The sequence below is a fragment of the Ceratotherium simum genome, chromosome 13 (assembly GCF_057802395.1).
Source record: "Ceratotherium simum simum isolate JZ-2026a chromosome 13, ASM5780239v1, whole genome shotgun sequence".
NCBI classification, from domain to species: domain Eukaryota; kingdom Metazoa; phylum Chordata; class Mammalia; order Perissodactyla; family Rhinocerotidae; genus Ceratotherium; species Ceratotherium simum.
Window position 1 is genome coordinate 35,904,201 of NC_141912.1, and position 15,305 is coordinate 35,919,505.

General features: G+C 37.7%; 1 protein-coding gene across 3 annotated transcripts in view; it reads right to left on the minus strand.

The window, feature by feature from the left end:
- Positions 1-15,305, minus strand: part of NUDT3 (nudix hydrolase 3) — a 134,016-nt gene that overhangs the window by 13,549 nt on the left and 105,162 nt on the right. For all 3 annotated transcript variants that reach the window (XM_087438475.1, XM_087438474.1, XM_004424250.3), the window contains exon 3: positions 573-617. In XM_087438475.1, the coding sequence (XP_087294601.1) occupies positions 573-617 (45 nt within the window). The remainder of the gene's footprint in view (positions 1-572; positions 618-15,305) is intronic.

Consider the following 15,305-nt stretch of genomic DNA (forward strand, 5'->3'; position numbering starts at 1 on the left):
ATAATAATTCTAGTTGTTTGGAGGAGACTATGGGACTTAGAAAAAGAAGGCATGCTATTCTCTGCTGGTGCTGCTTTCTTTTGAAAACTCGATAAAACAAAGACGGCACCTCTCCTAGATCAAGACTTGGATGGACTGAATGTTTATGTACCCTGCCCCCCGCCCCGCCCCAATTCATATGTTGAAACACTAACCCACAGTAATGGTATCAGGAAGTGGGGTCTTTGGGATGTAATTAGGTTATGAGGGTAGATCCTCATGAATGAGATTAGAGTCTTTATAAAAGAGACTCCGGAGAGCAACCTTCCCTCTTCTGCCATGTTCGAGCTCAGACAGAAACAGCTCTCCATGAATTGGGAAGCACGTCCTCACCAGATACTGAATCTGCTGGCATCCTGATCTTGGACTTCCTAACCTCTAGAACTGTGAGAAATAAATTTCTATTGTTTATAAGCCACCCAGTGTACGGTATTTTGTTATAGCAACCTGAATGGACTAAGACGAATATGTAAGTGGTTATTAACTTATATTAACATGATATCGACTGCACCAAAGATTTTTAAAAGACTTACCTCAAAAATTCCAACTAATCTTCCCAATGTCCCTTTTACTCCAGCCTGAAAAGTGAAAAAGAAAAATTAACATGCTGATATTGTTTATATTGCTGGTCTCATTCTGAATCTTCTTGAGCAGTTTGTAAAACAGCAATAAAAAAACAAGAGGACACAGGCCAGGCAGACTCCAGGTCTGGGGACAACACACCAGCGTTTCCCGTTGTCGTCACAGACTGATAACAGCAGGGTATGCTCTGGGGAGAGAGAATTCCTTTCATCTCCTCCCAGTCTCTCTCCCCACTGCAAAGATGGCCAAACAGAGCAAGATAATCAAGCCATACCAAAGATATTTCGAGGCATTAATTACTTCACTCATTTATCCGTTCATTCAACAAATATACACCGAACACCTAATTTGAGCCAGATAACAGTACAGATGCCAGAGGTATAGTGATGAATAGGCTAGAACACAAGGTCCATGAGAACAAGACCCTTATCTGACTTGTTCTTGGCTGTCAATATACAATATGCCAGGCACAGAGCTCAGCACCCTGTAAGAGCTCAGTAAAGCGTAAGTCTACAAAAACAAAAACCTAGTAATTCTGCTAGTGACGAGTATTATGACAGAAATGCACAGAGCAATGCGAGGGACAGAGAGTGATGGGGAGAGCGCAACTGCATAGAGTAGTTAGACAAATTCATATAGTGGTTAGGCCCTTTGGTATTTTTTTAGATCTGTGTTTTTCTGACGCGTTATAGGTGAATTTTTCAGTCTATTCCAATTTACTAATTTTCTTTTCAACTGTCTCTGAGCTAGAGTTATCCCATCTGTGGTCTTTTTTTTTTTTTTTGCTGAGGAAGATTTGCCCTCAGTTAACATCTGTAGCCATTCTTCCTCTATTTTGTATGTGGGCCGCCACTACATGGCCTCTGATGAGTGGTGTGGTTCTGCGCCTGGGAACCGAAGCTGGGCCACTGAAGTGGAGCACACTGAACTTAACCACTGGGCCACCAGGGCTGGCCCTCTGGTCCATTTTTTATTTGATGTTTCTCATTTCTACCTGTTCTTTACATATCTAGCTGTTTCCATTATGTACACCTTTGTTTTCATGAAATTTTGTTCTGTTAAAATAGAAGTTATTGGGCCGGCCCCGTGGCTTAGCGGTTAAGTGCGCGTGCTCCGCTGCTGGCGGCCCGGGTTCGGATCCCGGGCGCGCACCAACGCACTGCTTCTCCGGCCACGATGAGGCCGCGTCCCACATACAGCAACTGGAAGGCTGTGCAACTATGACATACAACTATCTACTGGGGTTTTGGGGAGAAAAAGGGAAAAAAAGGAGGATTGGCAATAGATGTTAGCTCAGAGCCGGTCTTCCTCAGCAAAAAGAGGAGGACTGGCACGGATGTTAGCTCAGGGCTGATCTTCCTCACACACACACACACACACACACAAAAACAACAAAACAAAAACCAAAAAAAAAACAAAACCCCTCTCTTGTTGATATCTTTGTTATCTACCAAGCATGACAGTTTCTCTAAGATCTATACTAAAAGTCAAATTTCTGAATCACAGGGTAAAAGCACCTCCAATTTTCCCACATACGTATTATCAAGCTGCTCTCTGCAGTAGATCAGCTGTAGAAATGGCTGCAATTCTCCTCCTCTCTATGTATCCACATCCTTTGACACGCAATTTTACAGCTCTTCCTATGTCCTTTGACACGCAATTTTACAGCTCTTCCTATCAAGAGATAGAATCTATTTACCCCTGCTGTCCTAGCCTAGCCTTATGATTTGCTTTGGCCAACAGAATGCAGAAGGATGGTGTACCAGTTCCAAGCATAGGCCTCAAGAGGCCTTGCAGTTTCTACTTTTTCTCTTGGAACTCTGCCACTGCTATGTGAGCTAGTCTCCTAAAGGAGGAAAGACCAGTCTCAGCTGAGGATATCACAAAGCAGCCTATAGCCAGCTAACCTCCACACTGTGAGACAGCCTAGTCAAGACCAGTAGAGCTGCCTACACAACCCAAAGCAGGATGCAAACATCTGAGTAGTGCAGCTGACACCAGAAGCTGACCATGGGCTTGTGAGCAATAATCATACTTACTATTTTAAGCCACTGAGTTTTGGGATAGTTTGTTATACAGCGATAACTAACCGATATATTCTCCAAGTACACAAGCAGTGTAAAAGTTCCCATCATTCTTGTTTCTCTTTAATATATGGTGTTTGTTGTCAGCCCTTTTTATTTTGGGTCAACATAATGAATGTGAAATTATATTGCATCATTTTTAAATTGAAACTGTATACTTTTTCCTATGTTTAACGGACATTCAGATTTCCTCTTCTGGGAATGCATATGCTATATCCATTTTTATTTGCTCATTGACCATCTTAATAATCTTCAGAAATTATTTTTATCTTCTTAATATGTATCCTCTCTGGTAAATATTTTCTCCCAATTTGGCACTTGTCTTTTATCCTTGTTTTTTTTTTAAATTTTATTTATTTATTTTTTCCCCCAAAGCCCCAATAGATAGCTGTACGTCATAGCTGCACATTCTTCCAGCCGCTGTAAGCGGGACGCGGCCTCAGCATGGCCAGAGAAGCGGTGCGTCGGTGCACGCCCGGGATCCGAATCCGGGCCGCCAGCAGCGGAGCACACGCACCCAACCGCCAAGCCACGGGGCCAGCCCTATCCTTGTTTTTGATGTCTTTTGTTAAATATGTTTTATCAGACATTGCTGATTTTACTTATCTTTTCATGGGTTCAATATCTTTTTAAGAAATATATCCCTATCTCAATGGTGTACAGTTAGTCTCCTATATTTTTTCTAATAGTTTGTTTTACATTATGATCCACCAAAATAAATTTGGGAATCTATTCCCAAATAGCCAATGGCCTAGAGACTACAGAAGAGACCCATGGATGTTATTCTGTTTTACCAGTCTAGTTGTTAATTTATGTACTAATATCACATGGTTTTAACTACTATAGCTTTATCTTAATACCTGGAAAGGTAGTCCCCTTCTCTGTTCTCTTTCAAAAACTTTGAAGCCATTTTTGCACCTTTATTCTTCCACATAAATTTCAAAAATCAGTTTTTCAGATCTCTTGAAAAATCCTTTTGGGATGTTTATTTTTATTATTGAATTTTTAGATTAATTTGAGAAAAACTCACATCTTTACAATATGCAGTCTTCTCATTCAAGAATAGACTATATCGCTCCATTTACTCAGGTCTTTTTTGATTCCTTTAACAAAGTTTTATTACTCTTATTGTAAAGATCCTGCACTCTGTTAGTCCATAGCAAGGCATTTTAGTTTTAGTATAGTTTTGTTGCTATTGTGAATGGTATATGTATTTAAAAGTTACATATATTATAATTGATTACTGCTGGTTTAAAGAAACGCTTCTGGTTTCTGCATATTAATCTTACGTCTTACATCCTTTCTAAATGCTCTCCCTAGTTCTACTAGTTTCTATTGTGTTCCTTTGGTTTTTTAAGTTAATAATCATACCATTTGCAAATAACAACAATTTTGCTTCTTCCTTTTGAATCTTTATAATTTGTATTTATTTCTGTCTTAATGCAGTGGCCAGAACCCCAGTTCAATATTAAGTGGCAGCATGATAGCAAACATAACTGTCTTTTCCTGTCTGCCATGGGATGCTTTGAAAATTTCAAAGATGATGTTTGCTGTAGGTTTTATTAGACATTCTATCAGGCTAAGGAATTTCCTTTTATTTTTAATTTGCTAAGATTTTAAGATGAATGGGCACTGAATTTTAATAAATAATTTTTCTTCATTTACAGAGATAATTTTTTCTATTTTAATCTCTTAATGAAGTAAATTGCATAAACCTATTTTCTAAGAATGAACTATCCTTGTACTCTTGTGATAATCTAGTTGTGTGATATTTTGAGAAAGCATTAGATTCTATTTGCTCTTATTTTACCTAGGATTTTTGTGTCCATGTTCATAAGTGAGAATTTATTGTTCTTTTCTACTTTTAATTATCAAGATCAGCGTCAGCAAACTATGGCCCCCAGGCAAATCTGTCCTGCCATTGGTTTTTGTAAATAAAGTTTTACTGGAACATAGCCACACTCATTTAACTAAGTATTGTCTATGGGTGTATTCAAGCAGAGTTGAATATTTGTGAGACATACTATATGGCTTCTAAAGTCTAAAATATTTATTATCTGGCCCTTTATAGAAAAAGTTTGCTGATCGAGATTATACCAGCCTTACAAGAGGTGTGTAGTTACCTTTTCTGGAATAGTTCTTTAAGAAAACAATATATACTTTTGGAAATTTCAGTAAAATTCATCTAGTCGGATCTTGGCATTTTTTGTTGGAGAGAGGGGTGATTACCACTTAGTATCTATAAGGATTAATGATCTATGCATAGGTTTTCTATTTTTTTTTTCCTCCCCAAAGCCCCAGTACATGGTTGTATTCCTAGTTGTAAGTCATTCTAGTTCTTCTATGTGAGCCGTCGCCACAGCATGGCAACTGACAGACTGGTGGTGTGGTTCTGCGACCAGGAAGCAAACCCGGACTGCCGAAGTGGGGAGCGCCCAACTTGAACGACTAGGCCATCAGGGCTGGCTCTCTAATGCTTTTTTTCAAGTAAGTTCCGGTAGTTTTTTTCTAGAAAACTTTTATCAAAGTTCTCAAATTCTTTTGTTTGTAGTGTTTCACAGCATCCTCTTAATTTAAAAGTCTCTAGATGGGGGCTGGCCTGGTGGGGTAGTGGTTAAGTTCACGCACTCCGCTTCAGCAGCCTGGGGTTTGCAGGTTCTGATCCTGGGCACAGATCTATGCATCGCTTGTCAAGCCATGCTGTGGCGGCATCCCACATAAAGTGGAGGAAGATGGGCACGGATGTTAGCCCAGGGCCAGTCTCCCTCAGCAAAAAGAGGAGCAATGGCAAGAGATGTTAGCTCAGGGCTAATCTTCCTTACAAAAAAAAAAAAAAAAGTCTCTAGACATAAAAATAACCCACTTTTGGTTTTGTTGATCATTTCCATTTTTCCTCATTAATTTCTGCCCTTTCCCCTTGTTACTTCCACCCTTTTACTTTCTTTAAGCATACTTGGTTGTTTTTTCCAGCTTCTTGAATTGACTGCTCAATTCAAGTTTATTTAATGTCTACTTTGCTTCCTAATAAAAGTATCTAAGGCTCAAAGAACTGTGTGAGCTGCATCCTATAAGTCATGATGAGGAGTGTTTTTATAACTGTTTAGCCGTATTTGCCTAGTAATCTCATATTGTGATTTGTGCTTTAACTCAAGGATTATTTAGAACATTTTTTTCTGTGTCCAAATATATGTTTCTATCTCTGGTCAAGCTGGCTCTATTGTTGATTTCTAATTTTACTGCATTGTGTCAGGGTATATATAGTCTATATTATTGATGCTCTGGGACTTTTTTTCTTTTTTTTTAGTTCTCGGTGTCCACTTTTTTTTTTTATTGATGTGATAGTTTATAACATTGTGAAATTTTAGTTGTACATTATTGTTTGTCAGTCACCATATAAATGTGTCCCTTCAGCCCTTGTGCCCACCTCCCCAACTCCCTTCCCCCTGGTAATCACTAAACTGTTCACTCTGTCCATGTGTTAGTTTATCTTCTACATATGAGTTAAATCACACGGTGTTTGTCGTTCTCTGTCTGGCTTATTTCACTTAACATAACATGACGCTTTGGGATTTTTATTTTATTTATTTATTTATTTTTTTGTGAGGAAGATCAGCTCTAACATCTGCCAATCCTCCTCTTTTTGCTGAGGAAGACTGGCCCTGAGCTAACATCTGTGCCCATCTTCCTCCACTTTATATGGGACGCCGCCACAGCATGGCTTGACAAGCAGTGCATCGGTGCGCGTGCCCGGGATCCGAACCCCAGGCCGCCGCAGCGGAGCGCGCACACTTAACCGCTTGTGCCACCGGGCCGGCCCCCTGGGATTTTTAAAACTACTTTTATGGCTTAATATACGGTTACTTTATAATTCTTCCAAATGTGCTTGAAAAAATTACATATCTTTGTTGGATGCCAGGTTATCTCTCAATATACCTATCTGATCAACCTTGTTAAGGATGTTACTCAATCCTATTTTTCTTACTGTTTGCTGCTTTTTCTATCAGTTTCTAAATGAGATATTTTAAAGTCTTCAATACGGCTGTAGATGTGTCAACTTTTCCCCATAACTCTGACAATTTTGCTTTAAGTATATGAAGATTTTGCTGGGTGCATGCAAGTTCAAGACTGCTATATATCTTGGTAGATTGTTCTTTTTATCAGTATTAAATGTCTCTCTTGTTGCTTTGAAATGTTTTTCACCTAAATTCTATTTTGTCTGATATTACAATTACTATCCCAGTTTTCTTTTGGTTTGTATTTGCCTGATATATCTTTTTCTATCCTTTCATTCTTAGTCATTCAGTATCATTGTGCTTGAAAACAACATATGACAAGTTTTATTTTCTTTTTAATCCAAGTATGTATCTATTAATTAGTAAGTTTAACTAAGTATAATCAAGTTACATTTACTGTGATTTAGCCTGGAAACTTAGCTCTTTACAGAAGCCACTAACACTTCAAGATGAGTTAGAGTCAGAGTCCTTAAATTTACTTCCTGTGCTAGGTAGCAAGCTCTGTGCTAGACAGTTTGCATTTGTAAATTCACTGAATTAAGAGGAAGCTGTTAAGTGGCACCTCAGCCAGATAAGTTAGACCTGCCCAGGTCCAGCGGCTGTGGGTAGTTTAAAGATTGTGGAGTCTCCAGAGTCGAGTTACATTTAGTATTTGCTGAAGCCACTGTGAGCTATACTGGAGTCAATGCAAAGTAAGCTGTGGATATACTTCCTAATGACTAAAAACCCTTTCCTGGAATTTGGAGCTGGACAAGAAAGCAAACACAACTGTTTTGGAAGAGTCATCTGGACCCAATTCATTTAGCAGAAGGCAACTGGCTCCTATCCCAGTAATTCAGTCTCTCTCTATTCAGGGTTCCAACACAAACCAGCTCAAATACAGTACTATAGTCTCTAACAGGGCAGATTCTAATCTCTACACTAAGCCACTGAATTAACTATTCATCAATGGGTAGTAGTCAGTTATGTGTGATAATGTAGACAGATAAACTAAGTAAAAAGATATCTTTTCTTTTATTCCAGTTTTTTAAAAAAATGGTTGAAAGATAATTTAGGAGTAGTTATTTGCAATTAAAGAGAGCTAACCTTTAAATTTGGTTCTCCAAGTAAAATAAATAATAAACAATAAATAAATAATAAATAAAATATTGATTCTTTGACTAAAGAGTGATTCTTTTTAAAAGCTGCTTGTGTTTAAGATAAATCATACATAAAGATGACTGAATGTGCAAAAATGTAACCTACCTGGAATTTTTTTGAGGGGGGATATATCTATTGAAAGCAAGATATCCCTGTTGGTATCTGAGACGATTAGCTTAGAGAAATAAAACTATTTATAGCATTACTACAGAGTCAAAGGAAAAGAGAGAAGATATCATTCTAAAAATAAAAAAAAATTTAAATAAAAAATATAGTAGTAGAGTAAGCATATTGTCTCTTCTTCTTCCCGAGACCCAATTAAAATGAAAGTAGAAATACCGTATGATTCCCTTCATTAAGTAGTAGATAATAACAACAATAAACAAACACATAGGGACAGAGATTGGATTGGTGGTTACCAGAGGGGAAGGGGGGAGGGTGGAGGGTGAAAGGGATAATTCGGTACATGTGTGTGGTGATGGGTTGTAATTAGTATTTTGGTGGTGAACATGATGTAGTCCATGCAGAAATAGAAGTACAATGATGTACACCTGAAATTTTTGCAATGTTGTAAACCAATGTTACTGCAATAAAACTTATAAATTGTTTTAAAAAATAAATAAATAAATAAAGGAAAACTAAATGAAATAAAAGAGCGAGAGAGAGAACACAATATCCTCTTAGTTCCTTTAGTATATTACCTGCAAGGACTGTTGACAAACTTTCATTCGCTACCACTCCCAGCCTTTACAATCTAGAGAATATGAGAGTAAGATACTAATGACTATGTAGCCACACCATCCTCATATTAGTTAATTCCTCAATAAAAGTTTCTGATGCCAATTCCAAAAAAAAAAAAAAAAAAAAAAAAAATGAAAGTAGAGAAATAAGACTGGAAAGGGGCTATCGGAAGAAAGGAGATTTCAAAAGAATTCCAAGATGCAAAGTGATCAATGAGAGTTGAAAGATGCAGAAAAGCAACAGAGGCCAGCTCTGCTTCCAGACTCTGGAGAAGTTCCAGGATAGGATGTGGCAGGAACACAGAGAGTGGAAGCGAGAAGGCGTCCTGAAAGCCAAAGGGCTAACTAAATACCAACAACTAGCCCACACATGGAGAATGGCCTGGCACCTACCAGACACTCTGAGGCCTCCAATCGAAGCAGAAAAACTGGGAAGAACTACTGTAGCTTATGTATCTATAAATATCCTCAGAATAAAGTCCTCCTATTGTGGCATTCTTCTAGAAGGCCCCTGGCACAACAGCTCCACTTCCCTCCAGGTCACTCTAGACATCCACCCATTTACACAGAGCTCCCATCCAGTGCTGCTACTGCCTCAATCCTAACTGTGATGGGACAACCATGGACCACCAGACATCCCAGGGAGGTCACCAAAAGGAAAGGAAGATCAAAACAAGCAAATGAAAACTGGTTCTAGTCAAAAGAAAAATTCAAGGAATAGAATAAAACTTGAGGAAATTAGTTATTATCCTTAAAAAAATTTGAGAAGCTATGGCATCCTAAACAAGAACAAAATATATGTAAAAGCAACCAAGAATAAAAATGGTATCTTAGATCTTAAAAATATGATTGTTGAAATAAAACATTCATTAGAAGGGTTAGAAGTCAATGAAACTTCCCAAAATATATAACATAAAACAAACAGATGAAAAATATGACCAGAAAAGAATAAGAGTAAAGGCTTAATCTAGGGGGTCTAATATATCTAATTAATAGAAATTACAGACAAATCACTGAGAAATTTCAAAACCCCAGGGATAAAGAGAGGGAAGAAAAAGGATATCTCCAGAGGAATAAGAACCAAACTAGTATCAGACTTATTATCCACAACATTGACAATAATACTTTTAAAGTTTAGGAAAAGTGATTTTTCAGTCAAAATTTCTATTTAGCAAAACCTTCAGGGAGCCAATGAAGGCATGAGGCAAGAAGTAAGATATTACCTACTGTGTATTTTTCCTTAGGGAATTACTTAAGGAATGTTTCTTTTTATGCTAAGTCTTCCAGTCCTATTTTATTTCTGAACCATGTATCATGCACAAATATTATTTTGATTCAATTTTAAAACTCAGGGGAAAAGGCTATCTTAAAAAAGAAACAGGATGGGCAGGTCTATGCCCATATATTTGACTCGCTCAGTCTTAATTTCCTTCTATAACAACCAACATACATGAAACTGTGAATCTTGGCATACGACTGGTCAGGGAAGAGTGGAGTGAATGGAAAAGCATCAATAAGAACAGGTAAAACCTGTGAGGAAAGTAAAGGAATCTTCTCCCCCAGCCCCGCCCCAGACACTCACATATAGAGTCCTACTAAACTCTGCATGCTTGGAGCAGGGATAGAACTCCAGTCAATCTGGAGCCAGCAGAACTCCAGCCCTGCAGTATATGGGAAACAGGGTCCTGTGAGACTTATCAGTTTATAAGGAGTAAGCTTGGTAGGTTGGTGGAATGTGGGTCACTGCTGATGCAGATGAGCTGGAGAAAAGCAAAGACAGCCATGAAGAAGAGACGTTCCTAAAGGTGAGATCCATAATCACTGGAAGTGTTTATTTCAGTTATAACTACTAAACAAAAGCAGACTTCACTCTAAGAACGAGCACTCAGAAAAAAGTCAAACATATGAAAAAACAGTAGCTCAGAAAAAGGGGAACCAATCTGATAATTCAAGAAACAGGGTTATTACAAGAAAAAACGAATTCTTATTCAATAAGATTCAGGAAGATGTTACAATTAGAAAACAATGGCAAACTGTCACAAACAGGGAACAACGTGAAAACAGAAAAGAGTTCTTAAATAACATCACAACAAAATAATAACCCCAAAGAAGGCAATGAATAGTTAGTGGAGATACAGAAGGCCAAAATCTGAAGAATTCTCCCAGCACTCAGAGTAAAAATGTAGACATTAAAACTATAAGACAAGATCAGGGAATACAATGCAATAGGAATTTCAGCAGAAGAAAATGAAACTGATAAAGGTGGAATAATAATTAAAGAAAAAAAGAAGAAAATTTCCTGAAGCTAAGGAAAAGATACAAATCTTCCTATCAAAAGGGCTTACCTAACTATGAGGCATACTCCAGTGACATTTCTGAGTTTCAATAAAGAGAAAAGTTTTCATGTGTTTACACAGGGGGAAAAACTTTGATACCAGGCTTTTCCTCTACAATACCAAATGCTTGAAGTTAAGAGACCTGAGGAAAAGAATTATTATTCAAGGAGTCTATAATTAGGTAAACCATTCACATGTGAATAAAAACATTTTTTAAAACATGTAATGACTCTCTGTACTTTTCCTAAAAATAATTACTCAGTAAACTATAGTCAACCAATAATGAATGAGAAAAAAAGCACACAAGAAAAGGGAATACATGGCGGCGGGGGGGTTGGTGGGGGGAAGGAAGAAAGGGAAAAAATAGCTGTGATCAGTGAAAGCAGTAAAAATTATTGGCCTTAAATAATTATTGTTGATATGGTTGTTATCAAGATAACAAATGTTAATTTTTTGTATTTTCAAAAATAATATCTTAAGGATTATACTTAAAGTCACAAATTTAAACAAAATGAGAGTCGGGCAATAAGGGGATACTAGTTCTTATCTTTTAGATCGAGGGTGTGTGTGTGTGTGAGTAGACTGTTTTGTTTGGTTGGAAAAATAAATACCTATTGAAATATATTATTTAAAAGTAAAAGGGACTTCCAGTTTCTGGTCTAGCATGTAAGGAGCTTAGAAGTTGCCACAACAAATAAAAAGCTGAACAAAGCAAAAAATTGATACCTCTTCTTAGATTCTTTAGAAAAGTGAAGTCACAAGGCAAACCACTGCCCCCAAAATCAGGAGACAGATAAGCAGATACAGAGAATCACAACTTACAGGAGCAGAAACCACCAAGAGAACCAGTGTGGGGTAGGCGGAAGGCAGGGGCAAGAAAACCTAAACTGCAATTGATGAACTGCTAGAGGCTCAGTAGACAAGTCTGAGAGTTAAAAACTTCAGGGGTACCACCACACTTTTGTGTGTTTTTTCTTCCAGGAGCTCTACTAGGTTTTCACAGTGAATATTGGAGAAAAATCCCCTCTTGCTTCTGGGAAGGGGAAAAACAGCCATTTTGAAATACTCCAAAGCCCTTCAGTTCTTCTTAACAAAGCCTACTTTCAACAGAAACTATTTTACCAGAGCCTAACCTATCATGATTTTATCAGAGCCTAGCCAATCTGGGGGAAGGGTAATACTCAATTCTAGCCCATCCCAGCCACCCTGTCCTACCTAAAGTGGTGGGAAGGAGCTGGAGCTACTGAGAGGCACTTGTGAAGTTCGCAGCCCAGGGCACAGGCTCACTAAAAGACTGAGACCTAATCATAGGACTATAAAATGCTTCCCCCCCTGCACACTTTACCACTATATTACTAAAGGCATATTTATCAGAGTTCCTTTCATCCAGTACATCATGTTCAGCTTTCAACAAAAAATTACAAGGCATACTAAAAGAAAAAAACACAGTTAGAAGACATGGAACAAGCACCAGAACCAGACTCAGATATGGCAGGCATGTTGGAATTATCAGACCATGAATTTAAAACAACTATGATTAATATGCTATGGGTTCTAAGGGAAAAAGTAAGAACCAATGGGTAATGTAAGCAGAGAGATGGAAATTCAAAGAATTAAAAAGTAATACTAGAGATCAAACACACTGGTAATAGAAATGAAGAATGCCTTTCATGGGCTCATTAATAGACTAGACACGGCTGAGGAAAGAATCCTCGAGCTTGACAAAATGTGAGTAGAAACTCCCAAAACTGAAACACAAAAAGAAAAAAGACTGAAAAACACAGAACAGAATATCCAAGAACAGTGGTACAACTATAAAAGGTGTAACATCGTGCAATGGGAATACCAGAAGGTGAAGAAAGACGAAGGAAAAGCAGCAATATTTGAAGCAATAATGACTGAGAACATTACACTGCAAGTTCTAGCTAATGCAGTAAAACACGAAAAAGAAATAAAACATATGTAGATTGGAAAGAAGAAATAAAACTGTCTTTGTTTGCAGATGGTATGATTGCAGAAAATCTGCAAGAATTGGCAAAAAAAGCCCTTATGGGACCAATAAGTGATCATAGCAAGGTTGCAGGATATAAGGATAAAAAAGTCAACTACTTTCCTATATACCAGCAATGAACAAGTGGAATTTGAAATGAAAAACAAAATACTATTTACATTAGCATCCCCCAAAATGAAATACTTACGTATAAATCTAACAAAATATGTATAAGATCTATATGAAAAAAAACTATGCAACTCTAATGAAACAAATCAAAGAACTAAATAAATGGAGAGAGATTCCACGTTTATAGATAGGAGGACTCAACACTGTCAAGATGTCAATTCTTCCCACCTTGATTCAATGCAATCCCAATTAAAAAATTCCAGCAAGTCTTTGTGGATATCAACAAACTGATTCTAAAGTTCATAAGGAGGGGCCAAACATCCAGAAGAGTCAACTCTATATTGAAGGAAAAGAACAAAGTCGGAGGACTGTCACTACCCAACTTCCAGACTTACGACAAAGCTACAGTGAACAAGATGGTATGATTCTTTTTTTTTTTTTTTTTTTTTTAAAGATTTTATTTATTCAGTTTTTTCCCCCCAAAGCCCCAGTAGATAGTTGTATGTCATAGGTTCACATCCTTCTAGTTGCTGTACGTGGGACTCGGCCTCGCGTTGGACGGAGAAGTGGTGCCTCGGGGCGCGCCCGGGATCCGAACCCGGGCCGCCAGCATCAGAGCGCGCGCACCCAACCGCCAAGCCACGGAGCCGGCCCTAAGATGGTATGATTCTGACAAAAGAAGACAACCATATCAAAGGAACAGAACAGAGAGCCTAGAAATAGACCTTCATAAATAAAGTCAACTGATCTTTGACAAAGGAGCAAAGGCAATACAATGGAGAAAACACAATGTTTTCAACAAAATGGTCCCACAACAACTGGACATCTACATGCAAGAAAAATGAATCTAGACACAGATCTTACATCCTTCACAAAAATTAACTCAAAATGGATCATACACCTAAACATAAAACACAAAACTATAAAACTCCTAGAAGAAAACATAGGAGAAAACCTAGATGACCTTGGGTATAGTGATGACTTTAAAAAAAAAAAAACACCAAAGTCACAATCCATGAAAGAAAGAATTGATAAGCTGGACTTCATCAAAATTAAAAACTTCTGCTCTGAGAAAGTGTCAAGAGAATGAGAAGACAAGCCACAGACTGGGAGAAAATATTTGTAGAACACATATCTGATAAAAGACTGTTACCCAAAATATACAAAGGACTCTCGAAATTCAATAAGAAAATGAACCACCAGATGAAAAAACAGGTAAAAGACCTCAACAGACACCTCACAAAAGCAGATATAGAGATGGCAAATAAACATATGAAAAGATGCTCAACCTCATATATCATTAGGGAATTGCAAATTAAAACAACAGTGAGATACCACTACACACTATTAGAATGCCAAAATCCAGGACACTGACAACACCAAATGCTGGTGCGTATGTGGAGCAACAGGAACTCTCATTCATTGCTGGTGGGAACGTAAAATGGTACAGCCACTTTGGAAGACAGTTTGGCAGTTTCTTATAAAACTAAACATACTCTTACCATAAAATCCAACAATCATGTCCTTTGTATATATCTCAAGGAGTTGAAAACTTATGTCCACACAAAAACCTGCACATGCGCATTTATAGCAGCTTTATTCACAACTGCCAAAACTTGGAAGCAACCAAGGTATCCTTCAGAGGGTGAATGGATAAATAAACTGTGGTACATCCAGATCATGGAATATTATTCAGTGCTAAAAAGAACTGAGCTATCAAGCCATGAAAAGACATGGAGGAAACGTAAATGTATATTACTAAGTGAAAGAAGTCACTCTCAAAAGGCCACATACTGTATGATTCCAACTAGATGACATTCTGGAAAAGCAAAACTATGGAAACAGTAAAAAGATCAGTGGTTGCCTGGGGTTAGTGGGAAGGGAAAGACGAATAGGCAGAGCATAGACAATTTTTAGCACAGGGAAACTATTCTGCATGATATTGTAAAGGTGGGCACATGTCAGTATATATTTGTGAAAACCTACAGAATATACGACACTATTATAATCTATGGATTTTGGGTGATGATGTGTCAATGCAGGATCATCAATTGTAACAAATGTACCACCAGGTGGGGGATGTTGATAGTGGGGGGTGCTGTACATGTGCGGAGCTAGGGGGTATATGGGAACTCTGTATTTTCTGCTTAAATCTGCTGTGAACCTAAAAGTGCTCTAAAAACAATAAAATCTATTAAAAAAAGAAAGTAAAGGTAACCACAAGTATTAAAGAAATAGTATATATAACTTCC